This window comes from Puma concolor, chromosome E3 (assembly GCF_028749965.1).
Source record: "Puma concolor isolate L17-30 chromosome E3, mPumCon1.1.hap2, whole genome shotgun sequence".
In the NCBI taxonomy this organism is placed as follows: Eukaryota; Metazoa; Chordata; class Mammalia; order Carnivora; family Felidae; genus Puma; species Puma concolor.
Window position 1 is genome coordinate 32351158 of NC_141682.1, and position 24051 is coordinate 32375208.

General features: G+C 49.9%; 1 protein-coding gene across 4 annotated transcripts in view; it reads right to left on the reverse strand.

The window, feature by feature from the left end:
• Positions 1–24051, reverse strand: part of SNX29 (sorting nexin 29) — a 497953-nt gene that overhangs the window by 69181 nt on the left and 404721 nt on the right. For all 4 annotated transcript variants that reach the window (XM_086691204.1, XM_086691206.1, XM_086691205.1 and 1 more), the window contains one exon: positions 8908–9048. In XM_086691204.1, the coding sequence (XP_086547330.1) occupies positions 8908–9048 (141 nt within the window). The remainder of the gene's footprint in view (positions 1–8907; positions 9049–24051) is intronic.

Sequence of the window (24051 nt, forward strand, 5' to 3'; positions counted from 1 at the left end):
TCATGCTCAGTGGAGAATCAAGTGCCTTGTAATTCACGTCAGTTTCCAAACCAGTGGGTTCACCGCTGCTGCATCAGAGGCCTTGAGCTCGGCCTGAGATGGGCCAAGTCCAGGGAGGCGGCCCAGTCTGGCTGGTGACCTGGCAAGGCTGGACCCCAGATCTGTCACGGAGCTCTCATCTCTGTCACCAGGCGTGGACAATGCCAACATTCACGGTGCAGTGTTCATATCCAGCGGGCCGCTAAGGCCTGTGCATCCTTCATCCGAACGGTTACCAAAGACCTTGAAGTTAAGGGGAAGGAGGGAACAGGGGAGAAAGGGAACCAGTAACTGCACAACAATGGTCCGGCTCACCAGCTCTTACGTGGCTTGGGTTTTACGTTCATCAAACATGTTTCACTCAGCACCTACCACGGGCCACGCACTGTGTCAAATGCCGCAAGACTGAGACCCAACAGGCCAGGTGCTGTTCTAATTCCATGGGGCTGGTGGAGAGACAGAAGGGTGCATCAGGCAGCCATGAGGGAGTCTGGGGAAGGAACCTGAGGTGGGGCAGCCAACACTCTGAGTCTGGGGAAGGCTTCCGGGATGGGGAGGCGCCTGCAAGGTCTGTGGCCCGAGATCACCGAAAAGGTCAGCTTGGATTTGACCTCTCCACGTGTTACACACAGAAAACAGGCAGGATGCCAACAGAGCAGCAAATACACTCTAGTTGCCGGCTCTGGACTTTTGGTTTATCAATGGACCTTAATTTTTTTTATTGGATTTTAATTTGATATTACAGAGAAGCACTCCCCAGGAACCCCCCCTTATTAAATACCTATGCATATTTGCATACATATCCATATACACACTCCAAGCCTGAGGCTCCTCCGTGTCTCTCTCCCGAGACCGTTGCTCTGGCAAGATGGTTTTAGCAACTGCTCTCCTGGAAAATATCTTAAGAGGCTTTTGCTGTATTAAAGAGTAACACAAATGTGAGATGTATAATGAGCCCAATGTCATTCTTCTTCTCGCTTAATGCATTAAGTACCGGGACTGTTTACACAGCGGTTGGCAGAGTGTCAAATGAGAAACAAACTAGAGTTTATGGCTTCATTCAACTGGAGCTTCTTTTCTCCCCCCAGTTTGCATGGTCTTTGGGATGGGCGTGTGACTCAATTCCGATGGGGGCCACAGGACCCCGGGCAGGATGCTTACAGCCTGAGCCCAGCTTCCTCACCTCTAAGACCTCTTGCATGGGACTCGACAAGAAGGACACAGGGAAGGACTGAAGACACAGCTCCCACCGTGCACACGCCTGGCACGTGATGGCTGGTATTACTACACACAGAAACACAGGCTGTGAGGGTTCTGGAAGGACCACCTGTGTCAGGCTCACCCACTGCAAACTCTGCCATGAGGATGTGCTCCCGTGTCAGCTTCTTCGGCCTCACCGCCAGCCTCTGCACCCCTTCAGCAACACGTACACAGCACTGACCCTGTGTGGACGCTGTTGTGAGTATTTTAGCAATTTTACCACCGTAAGTCCTTATGACAACACTAGAGAGAAGCGGTATGTAGACGAGAAACTGAGGCAGGGACGATCAAGTACCTCGCCCGATGCCATCCATCTAGTGAAGCAGTAGGAGCCTTTTCCTTTCTGTGTCTGATTGTCACAGTTGGCAAAGTCCTGTTGAATGAATAAATGGACAAATGGACAAACGACCATCCCTCCAGACGCTTCAGTTTGCGAGGAAAGCTTATACAAGCTTCTATCAACCATGAGGGCGGCAGTTTCTAGTTGTACCAATGGCTCCTGAGTCAGACAGGGCGGGGGGGTGGGTGAGGGGGGTGGAGCCACAGAGGGAGAGGCAGATTTCCACATCGGCGGGGTTGAGGGAGTGACTTCCAGGAGTCAATGTCAATCTACATTCATCCACCCTCCACGGAGCTCTGTGGATCCCTGCGTGCCAGGGGCTCTGGAGACCATCTGCCTGGAGCCGCTTATCACCTTAAGTGGCCAGCTCAGCGAGATGGCCTTGGTTAAGTCACTTTACCTCCCCGTGCCTCCCCCTCCCCATGCGTAAATACCTATACCTCAGGCAAGGAAAGAGAGCTGTGAGGTAGGCAGAAAAATGTCCCCCTAGCCCCTGCCAAATTTCCCTGCCCCGATCGCTGTGAATGTGCTATCTTACATGGCAAAGGGGTCTCTGCAGAGGGGACTAAGGTGATAAAAGAGGTCACAAATTCAGATGGGGAGATTATCCTGGGTTATGTGGGTATGCCCAATCTGATCACGCTCCTTCAAAGCAGAGAACCTTTCCTGACTGTAGTCAAAAATTACTACGCAAGAATGGGCGTAGAGATGGGGCACCGAAGATGGAGGGAGACCCCAGGGATCTGGGAAGCCTCCAGAAGCTGGAAAAGGCGAGGAAAGGGATTCTCCTCTAGAGCCTTGAGAAAGAGACGCAACCCTTGCTGACACCGTGATTTCAACCCACTAATGCCCAATGTCTATTTTGGACCTCCTCAACTCGAAGGTACATGCAATACATGTGTACTGTTTAAAGCCACTAGATTTGGGGTGACTTCTTACAGCAGCAATATGAAGCTAATATGGGGCACAAAGAAGGAAAGAATACCCATGAATTGAGCCTGCTTTCCCACTGGTAAGCTCTGTCACCAGGATCCTGCTGGCCTGGTGCAGAAGGCAGCCCTGCTCACCGCCCCCCTCCAGACCGCCCCAGGGGCCCTGGTTCCCCTAGTTCGCAGGACTCTTCTGCGAGGACCTATTTACTAGTCTTTCTCCCCACAAAGTCATGAACTTTGTGAGGGCAGAGACCTTGCTTTGGACAACGTTTGTCCCCCTCACACCTAGCATGACAGCCCTACATTCCAGAAGCTTTTCTAAATGGAAAATTCGACCACCTTCAACACTGTTCCAGGTACCCACTTGTTCCCACCGCTGAAAGTCCCTTCCGCTGGGCGCTGGACACCCCCAGAGCTGCATTTAAATCTGCGCCTCTCAGCTGCAAAGGGGCTTCCATGGCTCCGTGAGTGCCAGCTGGTTCCTCCAGCACACACTGGTCTATGTGTTTTTAATGAGGATTTTGACGCATAATTCGTCCAACAAGTTGAATTATCTGCGGCTCCGGGGAAAGCGATTTGCCCTGCCTTAATGCCAAATGAACTTTCAGAGACTGACTCCATTACCCTAAGAAGGAATGACAGCCTCTCAAATCTATTTCTTGCTGAGCAATAAGGCAGACGTGCAGTAGCATCATCAGAAATGAGTCTTTTTCCTTAACCCCTCATGCTGGCCGAGTCTCCCTAGACAGGGAGGCTTGACGGCCAACTCCCCTGGACCACTGGAGAGCCACCTTTCTGCTCTGCAAAAGCTTGCCGGCCTCTGGCCCATTCTGCAAAAGCACCTCCCCAGTCACCCCCAAAGCTATTATACCCAGTGGGGCAATTCAGTTTTTTAAAAAATTTGTGCCAAGACCCAGAAACTTGAAGAAGAAAATAACAGGGAAACTTTTCCATTTAATGTGTGTTCCCTTATTCCTTAATTCAGGCCATAAGTCTCTCTGGGGGGCAGAAGCTATTCTAGGAGCTGGCGAGAGAGCAGTGAACAGACCAAGGCCCTGTTGTCATGAGCTTCCATTCCAGTGCAGAGAGACAATACTACTCAAGGTCATAAATCAATCACTTAGAGTGATGGTACGTGCTAGGGGACAATTACAGCAGACTAATGGATTGGAGAGTGACTCCAGGGGCAGCACTGATGAGGGCAATTGGAAGGGAGTTCTAATGACCTGCAGGGTCTGTCCATGCAGAGGTGGGGGAGCCAATCCATGCAGAGGGAACAGCAGATGCCAAGGCCACAAGGTAAGAACAGCATCGAAGTCTGAGGAGGGCAGTGTGGCTGGGTATAGAAGGGAGGACGGGGCATGAGATAAGGTACGGGAGGAGGTGGGGGACAGGTCAGGAGACATCTCGAAGGCCATAAGGAGTCCTGAATTTAACTGCCAAAGGTGATACTGGGAGGGGGGGTTTACGCAACAATGACATCGTCTGATTTGATGTCATACAAACCTCACTGTGGCTCAGCATGGGGGATGGATGGGAGCAGGCAAGAGTGAAAAGGGCAACCATTGCAAATGCCCACACCAGAGAGGACCAGGCTTGGGTGAGGATAACTGAAGCAGGGGTAGAGGGACGCACCTCAACTGGGACTCTGTGGAAGGAGACCCACAGGACCTGGCATGCCCATCTTGGGCTGGTGGGGTCAGCCTCTCCTCTTATCCCCACCCTGCTCAGAAATGTGGCTCGAGACAAGTGCCCCCCCACCTTGTAGGGGTCATGAGAGCTGATGGTAAAAACTCGAATTCTCCTGGGCACATGGGAGGACTGGACTCCTTCTCCCCGTTGGCATTACACAGGGCTGAGTAAGTGGCTTTGGCCAATGAAAAAGGAGTGGAATCGACACGTATCACGTCTGGGCAGAAGCTCTAATAGCCAGTGTATGATTTTCCCTTGTCCTTAGTTTCCTGATGTCATGATGGGCAGAGCTCCCAGCCAACCCATGATGGGCATAAAACACGAGCCAAAAATAAATCCTGGTTGGCTCAGGCTGCCAAGACTACAAAGTCATTACTTCAGCCTAATCCAGACTATCTCACAATGGATACAAGCCCCATGCCTGTGATATTTCAGATTTAATGAGTAACGTTAATACACAACTACTGCGGCTTGTTTGACTCAGCTACGAAGAAATGAACAGCAAGCGGTGGACTGATGTTCAGGAAACTGCCTCAACACAACTCAAGTTTGATGTGATACCTAAAGGCATGGGCGGCTCTAGTGAGTGCTGTGGGTATTTATGATTGAACACATGCATGGCATACTAAGGCAAAAGAATCTGTGCTAAAGACAAATCCTGCATCCGTGAACTACACAATGGGCTGTTTCACCAATTAAGAAAAGTTCAAACTGGGGCGCCTGGGTGGCTCAGGAGGTTAAGTGTCCAATTCTTCATCTCGGCTCGGGTCATGATCTCACGGTTCATGACTTTGAGCCCCAAGCTGGGCTCTGTGCTGGGGGCATGGAGCCTGCTTGGGATTCTCTCTCTCCTTTTCCTTCTGCCCTCTCCTGCCTTCTCTCTCTCAAAAAATAAATACACATAAAAAAAAAGTTCAAACTTGGGGTCAGATCACATTTTGATCCTGTAAGTGGCAATCGACAATGGTGGCACCATTGGGAAAATACCTAGAAATTCAGGCTAGGAAGATATTCATATGACGAATCTGAAAAAACTATAGTTAGTTTTTCCTATCCAGGCCCATGGATCCCAGATTGAATCACTTAATGGGTCCAAGACTTAACAGCAGCAACCTACTTGTAACTCAATCCACACAAAGAAGTCATGCCTGAGTACCTTAATGGTACAAGAGGCAAGGGAGACCTTCTTGAAGTGACCTGGTCAAGGGAAAGCTTCTGAGGTGGCTGACTTCTCTGGACCAATTTAGAAAGAAAACTCACCCTCAGGGTATCAAGGCAGGTATCTTGAGCCTGTAGGTCCTGGTGAGGCGAGTGCAGGCTTTGTCTCTTAACAGGATTCATCAGTAGCTTTTGTCGGATGTTGAAGTCCTGCGTGCTAACTCAATCTACTCCTGACAATCAGATAAACCCTCAGATCTGTCCTGGAGAGCAGCCAAAGTGTACTTCAGGGAAGTGGGTAAGTCTTAGTGAGCCAAATGTGCAGGGAGAGAGAGAATCAGAAGCCAACCAGCCAACTCTAAAGCAAAGGGCCACACAGACTGGACAAGAGGCAGAGGCCCTGTGACTGCAGGCAAGCTGTCAGGTCCACCCCTGAACATGGGAAGCAGGATCAAAAATGTAGTGAAGAACCAGGCCAGGCCCACCAGCATGGTATCTTTAATTCCCAAGTTCCTTTATTTGCAAATAGGGTCGCACTAGGGTCGGGGGTGGAGGGTGGACAGAGCCCTACTCACACAGATTTCACAGGGCAAAAGCCCACAGCTGCTGAGTCAGTTCCAGGATTGACAAGAATGGGACAGGGTGAAGCTAGGCTGGGGATGTCGCACGCAGAGGGGAAAGTCACTGCATCCCTGTCCCTGGGAGGGTGGTGTTGGTAAGTTTCTTAGGTCTGAAGTAAGTTTTGCATAACTATTAGGCTTGCCTGGAGATCCAGAGTGGGAGGGGTCACTTTGCTCTGCAGAGAAAGCCTGTGGCACCCAAAGATGCCTAATCCCAGAACCTGAGAGTATAAAATACTCTGTTTATTGAGCAAAAGGGACTTTGCAGATGTGATTAAGTTAAGGATCCTGAGACTGATTATGGTGGCTATCTGGGTGGACCCAGTGTCATCTCGAGGGTCCTATAAGAGGGAGAGGAGTCAGAAAAGATACTATGTGAGGTACTACACAGAGATACTATATGACAGAAAATGAGGTCAGCATTGCAAGGTTGCTGGCTTTGAAGACACAGGAGGCCTTGAGCTGAGGAATGCGGACAGGCTCCAGAAGCTAAAAAAGGAAAGGACTCTCCTCTGGAGCCTCCAGAAACAACCAGCTCCACTGACTCCTTGATTTTAGCCGCAGGAGATGGATTCTGGACCTAACCTCCAGAAGTGTAAGAAAATACATCTGTGTTTTTTAGACCCCTAAACAGGGGCCACGTTCGTACGGCAGCCACGGGAGGCAAAAAGAATGCAACACATCTCGCCACCTGAACGTCTCTGGTTCAGCCTTGTCCTAATTTCCCTTAGTGAGACACAGACAGGCCGAGCTCCCCGAGGGTCATGGAGTGGCTGCTATAGCAGAAGGCTTCCTGCAAATGACACTATCTTATCATGATAATAAGCTGCTTACACAGAATTCTGTTTTATGACATTCTCAGGCATTCTGGATGGGTCCCAAGATTTGTATGAGCCTGCAAGTCATTAGATTAAACCAGTATATAATTTTTCCCCCTTTTCATAAGAATTATTGTCCTCCTTGCTCTGCATAAGTGTAGAATTTCTAAGCCTTCTGTTTTTATGGGCTCAACTTCATTTATCTTCAGGAAAATAATGGAATGGCACATTTATTCTAGGCCTCAGATAAACTTGCTTTATAACTGTTTAAATTAAGATCTAACGGACCCTGACATGATAGGATTTCTAATCTAAAAGCAAAGAAATCCATGAACACGTAAACATCATAGACAGTAACAGTATTCCCAGCAGAATTCCCAAGTGTTCATAGTGGTTATCGAAACTTTTGCTCTGGTTTTCTGGGAGACAAACATCCAAGGAAAACTCTAGCAAGGTGGCCCTTCAAGAGAGAAACTAGGAAATTCATCACACACAGGATCTGCCACACGACTCTGTCAGTGCGACAGCATCGTGGTTCTTACGCTTGCTGAGGCATCACCACCACACAGCTCTAAACCCAGATTTCTGGGCCCCAAGCCCAGAGCTGGTATTTCAGTAGGTCTGGGGTGGGGCCTGGGAGTTGGTGTTTCTTTTTTTTTTTTTTTAATGTTTATTTATTTTTGAGAGCAAGTGAGCAAACCAAGGGCAGACAAGGGGAGGAGAGGGGAGGGGGGGGAGGGAGGGAGGGAGGGAGGGAGGGAGAGAGAGAGAGAGAGACAGAGAGGAGAAAGAATCCCAAGGAGGCTCTGTGCGGTTAGTGCAGAGCCCAAAGCAGGGCTTGACCCTACAAACCTCGAGATCCTGAGCCAAAATCAAGAGTTGGACTCTTAACCAAATGAGCCAGGCACCGGAAGGAATCGGTATTTCTAACGAGTTGCCGGGTGATGCTGATGGTCAGGGGCCACTCTCTGAGAACCACGGTAGGAGAGGGGTGCCTCGTGCAAGGCCCAGTTTCTCACCTGTCCTCATGAGGGTCATGATCTTACCTCCTCTGGCTCAACTGTCCCTGCCCAGCTCGTCACTATCCTGCGATTGCACAAGTGTCCCCGTCCCCTATCAGACACGAAGCCAGGCGTTCTCCAGCGTGGCTGCGTACTGCAGCCCTCTATGCCCCTGCCTCACTTTACCGGGAGTGAGGGACTAAGGTCTTAGGAGCTTTTAAAGGTACTCATGGGATTCCGAGTGTGGCCCAGACGGAGGAGTGCCGCTCTAAGCAAACGTGAAGGACGACAAAATGACACCAGTGGCCGAAGCGGGCGATGCGAGGTCCCCCGACAAGGCCCGGGCCCGTCTTCCCCGCCGCGATATGCGATGGTGCTCAGGAGACACTTCTGCACCAACGAGCACTCATTGGCTGGCAGGCCGTGGAGGGCTAGCACCTCCTTTCTCCAGGGTGGCTGGATGAACCCCCAGAAACACATGACGTCATTAAATCACTAACCTTCATAAGGAAAACAACCCTATACTGACACAAGTATTTGGGAAGTAACCCCACCCACATTCATGAGTCCAAATAACTAACCTGACAACTACGGATAAAAGCCAGAAAACATCTTTTTGGTCAAGAACAGGCATCAGAAAACAGACCCATCAGCTAAATCGAGCTGCCACCTTATGAATCAAGTTTTATTGGCACTCGGCCACGCCCATCCAGGTCAGAACAGCCTGTGGCTGCTTTCACACTCCAGTGGCACAGCTGAGTATTTGCAGCTAAGGGAGTATGGTCTGCAAAGCCAAAAACAATTCCTCTCTGGCCCTTTAGCGGAACATGCTTGCTGACCCCTGTCCTAGAGAAATAAGAGGGCGTGCACAAACAAAACATGACGCGCTGTGGAATTAAAGGTGTTTTCTCTGTCCCTGTTTCTTCTTCTATGTGCCAACCTCCGAGACCTCTGTCTAGAGGGGCACGTGCGTGTAGACCAGGCACTAGGGTGATCACCGGGGTGATCAGGCACCGGGGTGTCCCCGGTTCCCCGTGGCGACAGTACCTTGTTTCCAATGGCCTTCTTGGGTGGGAAACTGTAGCCCCTCACTTGAGGGTACTTGTTCTGTAACTTGTGGTGCAAACCCCTGAACTCTGTGTACCGCCGATACACGTTCCACTCATCGTCTTTTATCCGGATGTAGACCTGCGGAGAAAGGCACACAGAAGGAAAATGTCAACCTCTCTTAAAGCTCTCGTTACAAAGGGGTGGGGTTTCGGGGATGCTCCACCCATGAAAGCCAGCTCTGCGAGAAGCAGGGGCCGCGGCTGTCCCTCAGGCCACTGGACGCCCAGAGCCTGGCAGAGGAGGGCCTCAGTGGTACCACGTCAACAAAGGGGTCCACAAAAGAACAAAGCAGGCAGGTGACGGGAACAACACGCCGTGTACCAGTTCCCAGTATCAGCAGAGGTGAACAGTCCAGCTGATCTCTGAGATGGTCACATGCATGCTGTGGCGGTGACTGCTGCTGAGAATCCAACTCCCCCCAGGCGACACATGTCATCATCTAGGAGGTGGAACTGACTAACAGCACCTCCTCCCAAGGAGCATTCGGACACACAGGCAGGGCAGCTATGCCTGGGATGGCGTAGACCCCCACATAAAGGAGGGGGAAGCCAATGTGGGGCGGGAGGGAGGGAGGGGCCAGAGGTGACATCAACCCAACGGGACGGAAGGTCATGTCCAGAGGGGACAGGCACACTGGGAGCATAAAACTTCTTTATTTTCAATCAAGATGGGACTCTCAAGAGAACATTCTGGGGGGTGCACAATGTAAGGGCTGTTTCTTCAGCTTTTGATAGACTGTAACACCTTCTAGGGACACACACTAACCACATCTCGAGGGAAAACTGAAGCGGAAGAGGGAACGATGCATTTAAAAATATTACACAAGAACAGCCCAGAGAGCAAAGTTCCCAATGATAAACGGCTACTGTGACCGGTCATCAGCGAACGTCAATACGCATCTCAAAAACCTCTCATGTAACGGTAAACATAGGTATCCCTCATGTGAGCGACAGATTCCACCTCTACGTGGAAACCACCCAGTATTCCCAAATCAGACACGATACATCGGAACTTTGGTTAAGACAACCATTGAGGCCTCTTGTAATCCTCTTGTGAACAAGATGGACGAACGATATAAACCAAAGAACTTCAACTAATGGACCCAAGTTTCCAGCGCAATCAGATAGAGAAATGGAGGTCTATCAAATTCATTAGAAGCCCCCAAGCTAAGAGAGGCAGTAAATGCACTGGGGGGCAAACAAGGTGGTCTCAACTGGCCTGAGGGATGAGTCTAATCCAATGTGCTGAAATTCAAAAAGACCAATGTCGGGTTGTACACTAAAACTCCAAAAACCATCATCATAAGTAAAAGGGAAATAGGGCACAGGAGTGGCCTGTGGGACAAAGACTTACAGGTTTCGGTAAATTTGAGCTAAGTAAATAATGTGGGAGGGCCACCAAAAAACCTATGTAATCTTTAGGCCTCGTTAAAAAAGCTGTATGCTAACTTCTGGGATAAGCGACTTGAGAGTCTTGCTCTGTCCTAAATCGACCACAGCAACTTAGTTAGGTTTTGGCTGCCACCTATTAAAAGATGAACTATGTTCAGAAAGGCCCAGGTCACTTGCTACAAGGGCCGTCCCTGGGCCGGGAGCATCGGCATCACGTGGGAGATGTCAGGAATGGAGCGTCTCGGGCTCCACCCCAGATGTACTGCTCGGAACTAGAACCCAGGCGGATCACACCACACACTGACTCTGAGAAGCACGGGCCCCAGGAGAGGATCTGCAGCCACATTATAAGAAGACAGGCAGTGGAGGGCAACAACCCAAGCCTCAGGGTGGAGGGGGCAGAGGTCTCAAAGTTCCTGGAAAGGCTGTACGGAGAAAGAGGAAACCCAGGATGACGTGCTCTGGATGCTCACAACTGTGAGCAGGTACCACCTGGAGGAAGACAGATTCCATAGGGACAAAAAGCTGCCGAGAGGAAAGGCTTCTTGGGACTGAAGGTCCCCGCAGTGGTATGATGGTTACCCCGATTAGCCAGGTGTTTGATTTGCAGAAGTAAAGTATACATGAGACCCAAAAGTATCTGGAAGGGCCTGGCTAGTTGGGGGAGAAAAGGGACTTCAGGCTCTCCCAGTCTCTATAAGCTGAGACATGATGAATCTGCAAATAAACCCAGCAGAGCTCAGGGGAATTTCACACAGCACATTTAGGGCATTTGCTGGGTCCCCTCAGGTCCCAGCAAGTGCTAGTTGCCCACCCAGCATCCATTTCCCCTCACCATTTGGGGGGATAGCAATGTGTTCAGGGAGACTTAACTACATTTTTCTGTCTGCCTCGCAGGTAAGAGTAGCTCATGAGATGTAAGCAAAAATCACTGGGGCTTCTAAGAAAGTCCTTAGGAGAGATCTGCCTCAGCCTACGGTGCCTTTTTACCTTTCTCCCTCTCTTTTTCTTTCTTTCCTACAGATGTGATGACTGGAGCTCCAGGAGTCATTTTACGATCACGAGATCATCTTGATGATGGTAGAAGACAGAAGGGATTGTGGGGTCTCTGATGACACTATGGAGCCATGACGCCAATTACTAGACTATCTACTCGATTTTTTTTTTTTAACAAAAGAGAAATATTCACCTTGAATTTACTCAAGCTTAATGTTTTGCAGGTCTTTGTCCTGGTGGCTGAATGCAGTTCCAATCTGCCACATCTCAAATGGACTGTATCTGCTTGCATATTGTTACACAAATGCAGGTATCCCCTAGAGAGCGTCAAGTTCAGCTACTTGCCTGATCATCATGCACAAGGTTAATTACCTAGAGCAGGAGAGGCAAACTATGGCCCATGAGCCAAATCCAGCCACATCCATTTGTTTACCTATTGTTTATGGCTGCTTTTGAAATACAATGGCAGAACGGAATGGTTCCAACAAAGACCATATGGCCTGCAAAGCTGAAAATACTTATTTACAAAAACACTTTACAAAAAACACTTTGTCCTCCCTCTGATCTAGATACTCAGCACTCATTGTTGTTATTTTTCCACTGACATAGCCAAGATCTGGTGTGGAAAGGGGCAGGGCTTTCCAAATATTACCAGCCCCTGGGTGGGATGTATTACCCATCTGGGACCCAGGAATCTGTAGTGTTCCAAAGCTTCCCTAGTGATACTGATGTGTAGATGGTCTGAATGCTTGTGTCCCCCCAGAATTCACATGTTGAGATGCTAACCCCTGATGTGATGGTGTCAGGAGGTGGGGGCCTTTTCGAGGTGATTAGGTCATGAGGGTAGAACCCTCAAAAACAGGATCAGTGCCCTAAAAACAGAGATTCCCCCAACAGAGATCCCTCACCCCTCCTGCCATGGGAGAAGATGCTATCTATGATCCAGAGAGTGGGTTCTCACCAGACACCAAACCTACTTAATGCCTGGACCTTGGACTCCCCAGCATCCAGACCATGAGGAATAAAGGTTGTCTAAGGCCCTCAAGTCTACAGTAGACTGAATGGACTAAGGCAGCAGGCAACTTGGGTAACCCCTGAGGTCAAGCACAGACTTAGGTATCAGGCAAAGCATGTCTCCTCTCTATGGGTCTCCCCATCTATAAAATGGAATTTACCAACAGCACCTCCTCCCAGGAGTGTGGGGAATACTTGGACACACAAGCAGTGCAGCTATGCCCGGGATCGCGTCGACCCCCACACAGAGGAGGTGGAAACCAATCTGGGGCAGGAAGGAGAGGCCAGAGTTGACATCAGCTCAGCTGGATGGATGGTCACGTCCAGATGGGATAGGCACCACAGGGGCATAAAATTTATTTGCATCAGAATGGGACTCTCAAGAGGACATTCTGGGGGTACACAATGTAAGGGCTGTTTCTTCAGCTTTTTACGGGCCTTAACACCTTCCAGAAACACAGCAACTACACTGGAAGGGAAAACAGTAGGAGAGAGATTGACGCATTTTAAAAAATTACATGAGCTAAGAAGAGCCTAGAGTAAAACCTCCAGTGACAAACAGCTAGTATCATTTGCAAGCAGTCAACATCAACGCACATCTTGAAAACCTCTAACGTAATGATGAAAACAGTCATCTGTAGCATGAAGGACAAAGCATGACTCTATGTTTTTCGGAACACGTTCAAGAGCCAACTGCTTCATACCATGGAAATGTTGAGTCCCTCCCGTTTCTCTGATGGCCCCTTCTTGGCCTTCCACACGGATGCCTCCTCTTCTGCCCATGCCACAGGTGGAGATTTTCGCTCACCACCCTCTCTCCCCTACACGAGCACCCAACTCTCTGGTTTGCACATTTCACGTTAGGTCAAATCTGCGTCTCTAGTTTGGACTTCTGCTATCAATTCCAGGCCCAGACGTGGTCAAACTCATCATGTCTACATCTGATCCCCCAAACTGCACTGGAGATCCGCTCCTCCCTCTTCCTGGGATCTCGCTCTCTCAGCGAATGGACCACTCAGCTGCCTGAGTTAGAAACCTGGGCATCACCTTTGACCACTTCTGTTCTTTCACCCACATGTTCAAGTACTGAACAAGGCCTGCTGACCCACCCTGGAGTTGTCCCTTCCTCTGCCTGGGCCACTGTGAGAGGCCGCTAAATGGTCTTCTGGACCTGCATTTTCCCCTATGCGATTCGTTTTCATCTCGTTGTTCACACTCCTTCAGCGACTGTCCATGAGGGATGTCTGCGAGCCAAAGACAGGTCCAGAGCAGGTACGGCGGGCGGCCTCTCTGGACTTACACGGCTCCTGCTTAACCGCACTGTCCTCCTTCAAGCTCCACCACAGGCTGTGGCAAAGCAGGATGGCGCCAGTTTGCCTGCATTCTTTAAAACATTAAAAAAATGTTCGGATTAAAGGAAATGCCCTGACCTTCCAACCTTCCCTTGGTTGTATCTCCTGCCAGGGTGACAGGAGGCATTCAACAAAAAACCCATGAATGTCTCTGTGCCCTGCTTCCTCCCTGAGCAATGAAGATGGTAACATTACCACCCTTGCTGGGTCTTAGGAGATTTAAATATGTTCACACACGTAATAGGCTTAGAACAGAACCTGATACACAGAAGGTGCCAGGTGAGTGTTCGATAAACAAACAAAAATGTAAACTTATTGGTGAGGTCGCCACCAGGAAATGACAGAGATCTGGATTTTGGAAGTCTCTGACCTTGCAATCAGCTTTAACATGAATACCCCCCTCGTAGTCCGAGTGACGGAGACTGGGCTGCAGTGAGACATCAGCTAATCTGAGCCTGGCCCAGAAAATACGGCGGCCTCCCAGAAGCTCCGTACCTCCTCCCCCCCACCCGAAAATGGTTCCTTTCCGGGTCTCGGTTTACTCATCTGAGAAGCGGGTATCATCATCATAATAAAAAGATGTCTAAAAGCAAGCATAATAGCGCCTGGCGTCCACAAGTGTTAACTACAACTGCTGTCACTGTCGGTGTCATCACCATCAAAAGCATGACATTCTGCAAACTTTAAGAAGCACTGCTGTTGAAGTCAACACCTGTCTTGGCTTTATGCTCTCTACTGTAAGGGTTTTGCTCAGCAAATAACTGCGTAGATTACCACTAAGTCTTAGACCTAGGGCTTAGAACAAAGTATTCTGTGGGTCACTGAAAATTTTAAATAGAAACACAAATCAGAGTGCTCCTGACCTAAAGAGCTCCACAAATACACAATGCAAAACCTATTTCCTGGAAGTACCAGTGAGACCACATGTGGCCCCTCCTAGCCATCGTGTGCGCTCCTGGAGCATCCCTGCTTCTTCTGGGCCTTGTTTCCCAGTGCGCAAAGTGCGGGGGTGGGACCAGATGGTTCCTTTACTTTACAGTCCTCAAGTTCCTACCCTCTGAGTCCTCAGGTGATTTACAAACTCCACGTACTTCGACGGGCCTCTCCCCAGCCACATCCCACAGCCACCTCACGCTGGGGACCAAGGGCTTCCGAGAACCAGGCAGGGGGCCTGACCTGAGCTTGACTTAGGACGATCTCATACTCAAGGGAAAGGCCAATGCCCAACTATCCTTGGAGCCTCTTTCTTCAAAGCTCAGTTGTCTGAGACTCACTCCACCAAGCCCAGAGTGTGCTGCCTGTGAACACTGGGCACCGAGAACAGACAATCACCAGAGAACCACCTGCAGAGGGGGTTCTAGATGCTTCTGTCAAGACTGGTGACTGTCCTCACCTCTGCCTCTGCCAGCATTAGGCAAAGGTGAAAAATGGCCAATGGGTACTTTCAGCACCACCTTTATTATCTGGAGACCACAAGGTAGCGAGGGGAGAGGAGACAATCACCCACTCTCAGATTCTGCTGTCTGGACGCTCGTCAAATCCTAACCTCCTCGGTTGGCAGGCAAAGTTAGGAAGCTCCAGGAGAAAGTGAGCGAGAGTGGAGCTGCCCACCGCCAGACCCAAGAGAGTAAACTATTTTTCAGAGCTCCAATAAAACATAATTATCTTCAACACTCCCGCTTGGCTTGCCATTTACGAAGCACCTACTGTGTGGCAGGTACGATGCTGGGCACTCCCTCCGCCTCACCTGCTGTCCTCATCTCAATCTGCAAGGCAGAAGGTGCGACCGTGCCGCCTTCTACAGATAGGGTCATGGACTCCGAGGCGGATGTCACTTGCCCCGGGAGATGGGGAGATAGAGGATCTGGACTGGGTCTGCCTGACGCTAAGGCCTGGCATCTTCTATTGTAGCACGTTGCTGCGGTACTCAAGGCCCCTGAAGATCCAAGAACCCCAAGCCAGTAGTGCTGGCAGCTGGGAAGAGCAGCTGGCAAGGAAGATCCCTGCTCGATACCTCTGGGGCCCAAATGCCCCTTTTGTGGGCAGATCACACGTCCTCAACAGCAATGCTCTTAGCATCCACAACTGGGAAACTTTCTCTGTAAATTAAGTTGTCCTTGAATTACACTTAACCAAATTGTGCATTTATTTCACTGAAGAATTAAAAGCGCTCATGTCCAAAATCATTGGGATTTTAATTTTTATTTTAAGGGCTCCCCGCTCCGAATTAAGTTTGATAAGTCTCAATTCCTTCTGCTTGAGCTGTAAAGATAATTCCTTGGAGGAATAACAAGAATTGACCTCTTCCAGCAAAAGCAAGTTCCCTTTTAAAACAAGCAATAAAAAGCTACTTCAAGTCCAATCTCCTCCACTCAGCAGAAGCCAATAAAATAGGAGGGTAATATCTGTGATCAGGAATCAGGGCAAATGGTCTCTTCTCTGTTTTAAGAGGAAGTCTGAATCTTGAGGTTTCTCTTCCAGTGGGAAGAATGACCCTAGCGATGCCTGTAATAATGGGGGGTAAAGAGAGGTGGGGCGGGGGGAACCGCAGTCCCTCAATGAATTGAATCCAAAAAAACGCCTGTGTACACAGGGCCTCCTGAAACACTTTTTCTTTAGATTGGCAACATGCGATGGAGCAGTGCTCTCTGCCCGCTCTGTGCCCCTCTCAGCAGTCAATGCCATTTGGCTTCTCTGCTGGGCACCCCGCACCCTTCACCCTCTGGTTTCTTCACCTAGTTTTAAACTTCGTCTAAATGGACTCATACAGAGTGTATTCCTTTGTGTCTGGTTCCTTTCGTTCCAGACTGTGTTGGGGGGATACCTCCCTGCTATGGTGCATGGCACCCTTGTGTTCTCGTTCGCTGCCATCGAGGACGTTCTGCTGTAGGAACACACCCCGGTTTGTTGACCTGCTCTGCTGGAGTGGGCATTCGAGTCAATCCCAGGGAGGCTGTTGTAGGTGAGGCAGTTACGGGCATTCACGCGCCTGGCTTCTACACTCATGTCTCGTGGGATCATAGGTCTCAATGTGAAAGGTAAAATTGTAAAACTATGGGGAGAGGACATACGAGAGTACCTTTATGACCTTCAGGGTAGGAGAGGTTTCTTACACAGAGCCCCCACAAAGGCATGAAGAACCTTCTGGGTACTGGAAATGGCTTGTATCTCCGTGCAGTAGTTACACAGATATGTAGAGAAGTTAAGATTAACTCAACGATACACTTATGGCGTGTGCACCTGATTTTATAGTAAACCTGAATTTAAAACCAAAGCTTCACCCCCCCCCCTCAAAAGCCAGGTCTTCAGTATTCTCAGGAGATTGAGTTTTTACCCTAGTTTGTGTTCTCAGCAGGTTGTGAAGAGACTGTAGGAGGCGGGTGTCCACGAGGACCTGACATGCAACCAGATGTCAGAGTCGGGAGATGGGGTCCCGGGACCAGATCCAGGCCTAAGGCAGATGTGGGTTTGAATTCCAGCCCCACCTCTTGCTAGCCAGGTGACCCTGGGTAAGTTAACTCACCTCTTCAAGCCTCGATTATACATGGAGGGTCATATACACACACACATACACGCACACATACGTATACAGACATGTATACATATACATATATACACACACGTATGTATAATGTATACATATTTATTACAGTATATATAAAGGAGGAATAGGGAAGAGGGAGAATAAAGATTTAAAAACTTTTCAGGAGACTGAAGTTCCAGGTCTACTTTAAGGGTCTGCCAAGCAGAGGCCCTGTTGGGTCTTAGCCACACCTGAGGCCTCCTCTGCTAGAGGCAGAATGACAAGCAAAGGGCATGGGCTGGGCAAGGAAAGGGGCCTGGGTTCAAAATCCAGCTGTTCCCTTTGCTAGCTGTGACCATGAAGGTGATACTCCACCTCAAGACTCAGCTTCTCCATCTGTAAAATGGGGACAATAGCAATTGTGTTGGGGCGTTGTGAGATGCTGTGCCTGGCCTGTGCCTGGCAGGCAGTAAGCAGTGGCAGCTGTTAATACTCTAACACCGTCACCTCCGTCGTCATTTGCCTTTGTGTACATGAACTTCCCTATTACAGAATTAGGGGTAATTATAGGATGTGCAATCACAAAATTACAGCAGGTAATTACCATGCCTAATTAATTGTCAAATGCTAGGCAGGCGAGGAAACATAAACATAATGCACAGTCTGTGGGTTGGGCAGTTAAGCCTTCCCTGTGCTTCCAAAAATCTGTCAACAGAAACAGGAGAGTTCAGTGCGTGACCTTCTTGGGTGGGTTTTCGAGTATTGAAACAAAACCTGGGATGTGTTCTTGGGGCCTCTGACTCAGAATGAGCTCAGCATACCTCTCTGCTGGCTGCAGGCTGGCCTGGCAGTTATATAGCCCCTGCCACACCAGCACCAAGGATTCTGGACGAGAGTGCTATTTTAGGAGGAGGACCTCACAGGAGATACTTGATGGTTACAGCAAGGGTCAGACCCCACAGAGAAACTGCTGATGGGAAGGCAGCAAGACCTCGGACATGAACGCTCACTGACACTGACACACGGCTGGTTTTGCAAACAGAACGCCAGGTGGCCCGGCTTTCTTCGCAGCCTAAGTCAAATGCATGCCTCTCCATTTCAAACTACAGGCCACTTTTCAGTTATCCAAACTCCCCCACCAGGGCACCAAACACTTCTTTATGCATGTCGTGATACTCCATGGCATTCACGGTGAGAACTCCTCGGACTTCTACGAAATGATGTAACATTTAGTGGCCCCTGTCATGTGACAGGTATCTTCCCTACAATTTTCACCACAGCCCTCCAATTTTATATGCCCTCAAACAGAGACTCGGAACAACCCAGAAACATGCCCAATATGACCCAGGGAGGGAGGAGCAGAACAGGTGCTTAAACTGAGGTTACACCCAAGAGCGATGCCGTCTGTAACTGAAAGGAAAGAAAAGTTATGAACTCCCAGTTCCGATGCCCTTTCTGCACATGGCTGAACGCAAAGACAGTCCGATGACATCAGGATGACAAAGACTCTTTTAAAAATGCCTTTAGGTTCCTAATTCATCTTGCTTCCTTAATATCCAACGAATGATTTGTGTTTTGGTTGGTGGCCTGTGTTAATGTGTCCTAACAAAACTTCCCGTTTAATGAAATGGCTTCATGTGTTATTAACTCTAAGTGTCCTCGTTGCTAGAACAAAATGCCTGAATTACCGTATGACCACACTGATGGAGCGATATTACAGCAGCCCAATGCCAAGAATAGGATGAATAACTTCGCTGGAGAAACATGACTTTTCAGTTCACTGGGTTATGGAAATGCGGCAGGCTAGCAAAGCAGGAAATGCATTATTTACTAAGAATTGCCAGCACAACCCCGGCACATCTTTTAAAGGAGGAGAGAGAATGGACGCTTCCGAAGGAGAATGGACGCAGCCTAGTCTCGGCTCTACCTGGAACAGTGACCCCACGATCACGGGCACTGGCTGACCTGTGGACGGCTTCTTTCGCGGAGAGGATCGTGGCGCACCGGGGATGCCAACTGCACTCGGGCCCAGGCTCTGCCATCTTGGACACTGGACAGTGGTCTCAGTACTTCCGCCAAAGACCAGCCTTCCCACTGGACTGCACCCAAGTGGCTTCTGCGCTGAGGAGAACTGGACCCAGGGTTCAGGGCATTCGCTCTTCCTTTGAGACCCTGTCTCCCCAAGACCAAGGGATGCTAATGAAAAAGGTGGGGACTCTGGATCCCTTGACTATTGAGTTCATGACCCACCCCTCACACCGCGGCTCAAAATTAAAACCTGGCACTAGATATAATCATGGGCAAGACCACTTCCACTGACGGCCAGATGCAGAGGGGCTCTCACAGGGGACTGGTGGGCCCAGGCTCCACTCCCTGCCACACCTGCTAAGTGAATGCCCTTCCGGTCCCCTCAGAGCCCACCGAGGACCCTCCGTCAGAGACAAGGGAGAAGCTGCCAGTACTGTGGATTCCTAGCCCGCTGGCCCTGGGCTCCAGGCAGAGCCCTGCCCCGGGGCGGGGGGAGAAGCTGGCCCTTTCAAGAAAGTCAGACACCAGAGGCGAGGCAGGGAGACAGACTTGAGAGACTCCTGAACACCGGCCTGGACTTGAGGAGAGCGACGCCTAGCAGCAGGAACTCAGAGATCTCCCCAAGCTGTATTTCCTGGCACGATCCCTACACTGTTGGCACAGTTTTAATCAAAGTTCTGGCCTGGTCTTGCTTCTTGGCCTGGAAGGAGCATAAGGAACAGCCACAGAGGCCATATTTGGGTTGGAACAGCAGAGACGAGATAGCACGGTAATCCCTCCCCCGCCCCAAGCCGGAGGGGCAGCGATCACGGGTGGGCAGCTGGGCCCAGGGGCCTGGCCGCCTCACGATGGTCACCTTCAGCATGGCCGCAAGATCGGGGGCCACAGAGAAAATCACAAGGAGCGAGTCCCTAAGGGTGCGGGAGACAGTCCCTGGGGAACTCAGAAATAGCTGGAGCCATTTTGATGGGAGCTAATTTCCGGCAATCAAGCTGCTGGGGGCTCCAATGATCACATTTAGGGAATTTTAAAAGGAAATATGACTTCATCCAGTGGTCACATGTTGCCATCTGAATATTTGAGTCATGCATATTATATCCCCTTGGCCATGTGCTAAGAGACATTCTCTTGTTGAAAGCTGGTTACTCCGCAGCACAGAAATTACAAAATGGCATTTCAGACTCACTGAGAAAGTAGAAAAGTCTTCTGGCTTTTTCTTCCCAGATACTAATACTAGCTGAGTCTTCCTGGGGTAGGGGAAAGGGGGGAGCAGAAACTGGGTATCTGTTTATTCTGAAATAATTCAGGGCCTACTTATGATGTACTGAAATGGAACATTCCAATCACATGTACCAATATGTGCCATTATCTTGCTGAAAATAAGGCCAGAAGGATTCAAATCAAAACATTTACCGTGGTTATTTCATAATGTTGATGGGTTTTTATTATCTTTATGGCTTCTTCAATGTTTTCTGAGTTCCTCAGAAATTCATTCCTCTACTGAATATCAACTTTGGTAATAGAAAGCTTAAGTGACATTTTTCAAGTAAATGGGACTTCTGGTTGACCCTAAAGAGACAGCTGACCCTCGTTCTTTTCTCCAAATAAATTGGGTAAATTTTCAAACAGAGAGACCTTCTGAAATGCACGGCCTGGTCCCAAACCCAGAGGACTATCTCTGCCATTTAGGAGGAAAGAGGAGGAGCCTCCCGTCCCAGAGGGAGCTGGGCCACAGAGCCAGGCCAGGAACGCTCAGTGCAGCCTGGGGAGCGGCCGCCCGCCCGGGGCCAGGAGACCAGGCTGAGCAGCCTGTGCGAAGCCACAGCCGGGGCCCCGACGTCGGCCCTACTCACCCCCGTACGTGCCTGAATGCAGTACAGGGCAACTGGAAGTAAAACCCTCTTGGGAGATCTGAGGCTCCAAACTCGTCTGTGGCCCCCAAACAGCTAGCTGTGATATTGCTGTGATACATAGGAAGTTGCTTTTCCCTCTGTGGGCTCACCACTAAAGCCTGTAAGAAAGCTGCCGGCATGGGAAAGAAGTTCCTAAAACAGAGTAGGTCTCTGTGCCTTGCTGAGGGGAAGGGCCGGGGTGAGAACGTGCTCTCGGACAGCATGCATGCCTGTAGTGAAGTGGGCACCCAACCTGCCTCTAACTCCCGGTAATAAAAGCAGCAAAACCCCCTCGGATGCGGGCCTTCCCCATGGAGCAGGGCAGGCAGAGCACAGGCAGCTTGGGACCATCTCCTTCGGGTCACCCCGTGCTTAATGAGCACCTACTACCTGCCAGGACCTTCGCTGGCTGCAGGCACAGAGAAAGAGGTGGACTGACAGCTGGAGTGATGATGCTGAGCACAGTCTGGGGATAAGGAATGCCTCGAGTCAAATACTGACTTCACTTTATCTATTTAGCGATGTGACCTTACCCAATTTAGGAAGCCTCTCCACGTGCCCTGATTTCTTAATGCAAAATGAGGACGATTTTAGCACCCACCTTCTAGGATTGTGTCTGAGATCAATCACTCTGCTTGGCATGTAAACATTTCACAAAAGTTAGCTATTATTAGCAAAAGCTAGCGGCCTGCTCTCAAGAAGGTCACACGTTTGTGAGGCAGACGAACAGACAAAAACTACGGTCTAGTAGAAGAGGTGTCATGACAGAGGGAAGCACAGGAGGCCAGGAGACAAGGAGAAGTGGCAGATGATTTGGTGTGGAAGGCATCAAGGAGGGCTTCCAGGAGGTGGTGGTATCTAAGCAAAGTCTTGAAGGAAGAGGAAAAGCTGGCTGGAAGGAAGGGGGAATGGGAGGGGCTGTCCAGGCCAAAGCTACATACAGAAGGAGTTTTCTACTTTGCTGGAGTACACGATGACCTTCCCACATCGAATATTCTTGAGAATAGAAAATTAGAAAGAAACCGTTATAAAGGAACATGGCATCTGAACAAGCAGTGAACTCAACTCCGGAGGCAGCAGAGAAATAGCTACTACCCCCACTCCCCAAAGATGGTTTCAGGGCTTCTGAAGCGTTTCAGCCATGCGAGGACTATTCAACTGCACTGGCCTCTGAGATGTGGGCCGTGTGATCAAGGGTCAGGCAGGCAAGCAACTCTTGTATAAACGAATGGGGAAGGGAGGTCATAATTCACCAAGGAAAACACGGTCACTTTCTAACGTGATTAAGAATGACCCTGTTTCTCTTACTGCTGCTAATTATCCTTTAAGGAACGGAGAACTTCCCTCACACATACCCATGCCGGGCTCTGCTGGGTCTCATCGTGATTCTGCTATGGGCACCTCAATCTCCACCAGGACTAGGAGCCAGGAGCCTCTCTCCTGCAGAGAAACCCCAGGAGCTGGTCTAACAGTGTCCCTGGCCCTTGTCTTCTGAGTCATGGACTCTAGATCGCCAGGAAGAGAAACCAATTCATGATGCCTTCGAGGAAATGCAGACGTACCGGAAGGACACGAGGGCATCTCCGGGAGCCAAGGGATGGAGATGCTGCTGGGCCCTCTGAGGGGCTGGACCGGGAGCCACAACGCCGGGCACAACAGGGGCAGGGAGCTGCACATCCCACACTCTGCTGCTCTCTGTGCACCCACTCAGTTCTCTCTCCACACAGCTTGCTTTCACTACTTCTGAGCTCATGGTCCAAACATGACACCTCTCAAACCCAGCACCACATACATTCAGACCAACCCAGTCAAGGCTGCCCAATCTCAGAGGTCCAGGAGAGAACATCCACAGTGAACAGGGCTGTTTCTCTCTGCCTGACATCAGCTACTCTGCTCTCCTCCAGGGACCCGCTCTCCACCCAATCTCAGTCTCTGGGCTTCCTATGAATCCCAGGCCAACTCTGACCCTACAGGTAGGCGTGATATCAAGGCTTGGCCAGTTAAAGTCCTGCGTGCACTACAGTACAGGCATTTTGCCTAAGCAAGGCCAATCTGCAGCCTGGGTGACTGGGGAAGAAATGACAGTCTTTCATTATTCTTGCCCTGTGAGGTTATAAGCTCAGTACTGCTGATGACCACAGAAGGGGAATCTACCACAGAATAAAGCCAATGCAGAGGAAAGCAGAACTGTGGGCTAGGGAAACAGAGGGGGACAGCACCTGGATCAAGCCACACCTGAACGCTTCTGCTGCAGAAGCCCCTAAACTAACTGTTCTCTTTAAGCCAGTTTAAGATAAAGTTTTTGCCACCTACACTCAAAAGAACTCAGACCAAAAGAGAATGTGATAAGGCCAGTGTCCAGATCGGTTTTCCCCTAGTTGGGTGTCCACCACGAGCCAATGAGTGTGGGGAGTGTCTCCTCTGTGCCTCTGCTCAGTGTGTCTGCGGAAGGGAGGGGCAATTCTCAGAGAAGCAGATAGTAAAGCATTCTAAAGGACACCTACTCCTTTTTCCTCAAAGTATTCCCCTTTCTACGTTGAATGGGTCCTTTAACTCATTTGCATAACAATGCAAAGCTTTTTCAAGTACCCCTCCCTCCCTGGAGCCTGGCTACCAAGGCTGGGACTACCTTATCACCAACAGCAGGAGTACAAATACTTCCCTCCTCACTCAATACACAGGAAGAGCGGGACTCTCTACCAACCACCATAGTCTGTAGATAATGACTCTCTAACTAGATTCTCTAATTAGAACTGATCCTTGGGGCGCCCGCGTGGGTCAGTTGGTTGAGCGCTGATTCAGCTGATTTAGTTCTTGATTTAGGCTCAGGTCACGTTCTCGGGGTTCCTGGGTTCGAGCGCCGAGTCGGGTTCTATGCTCACAGT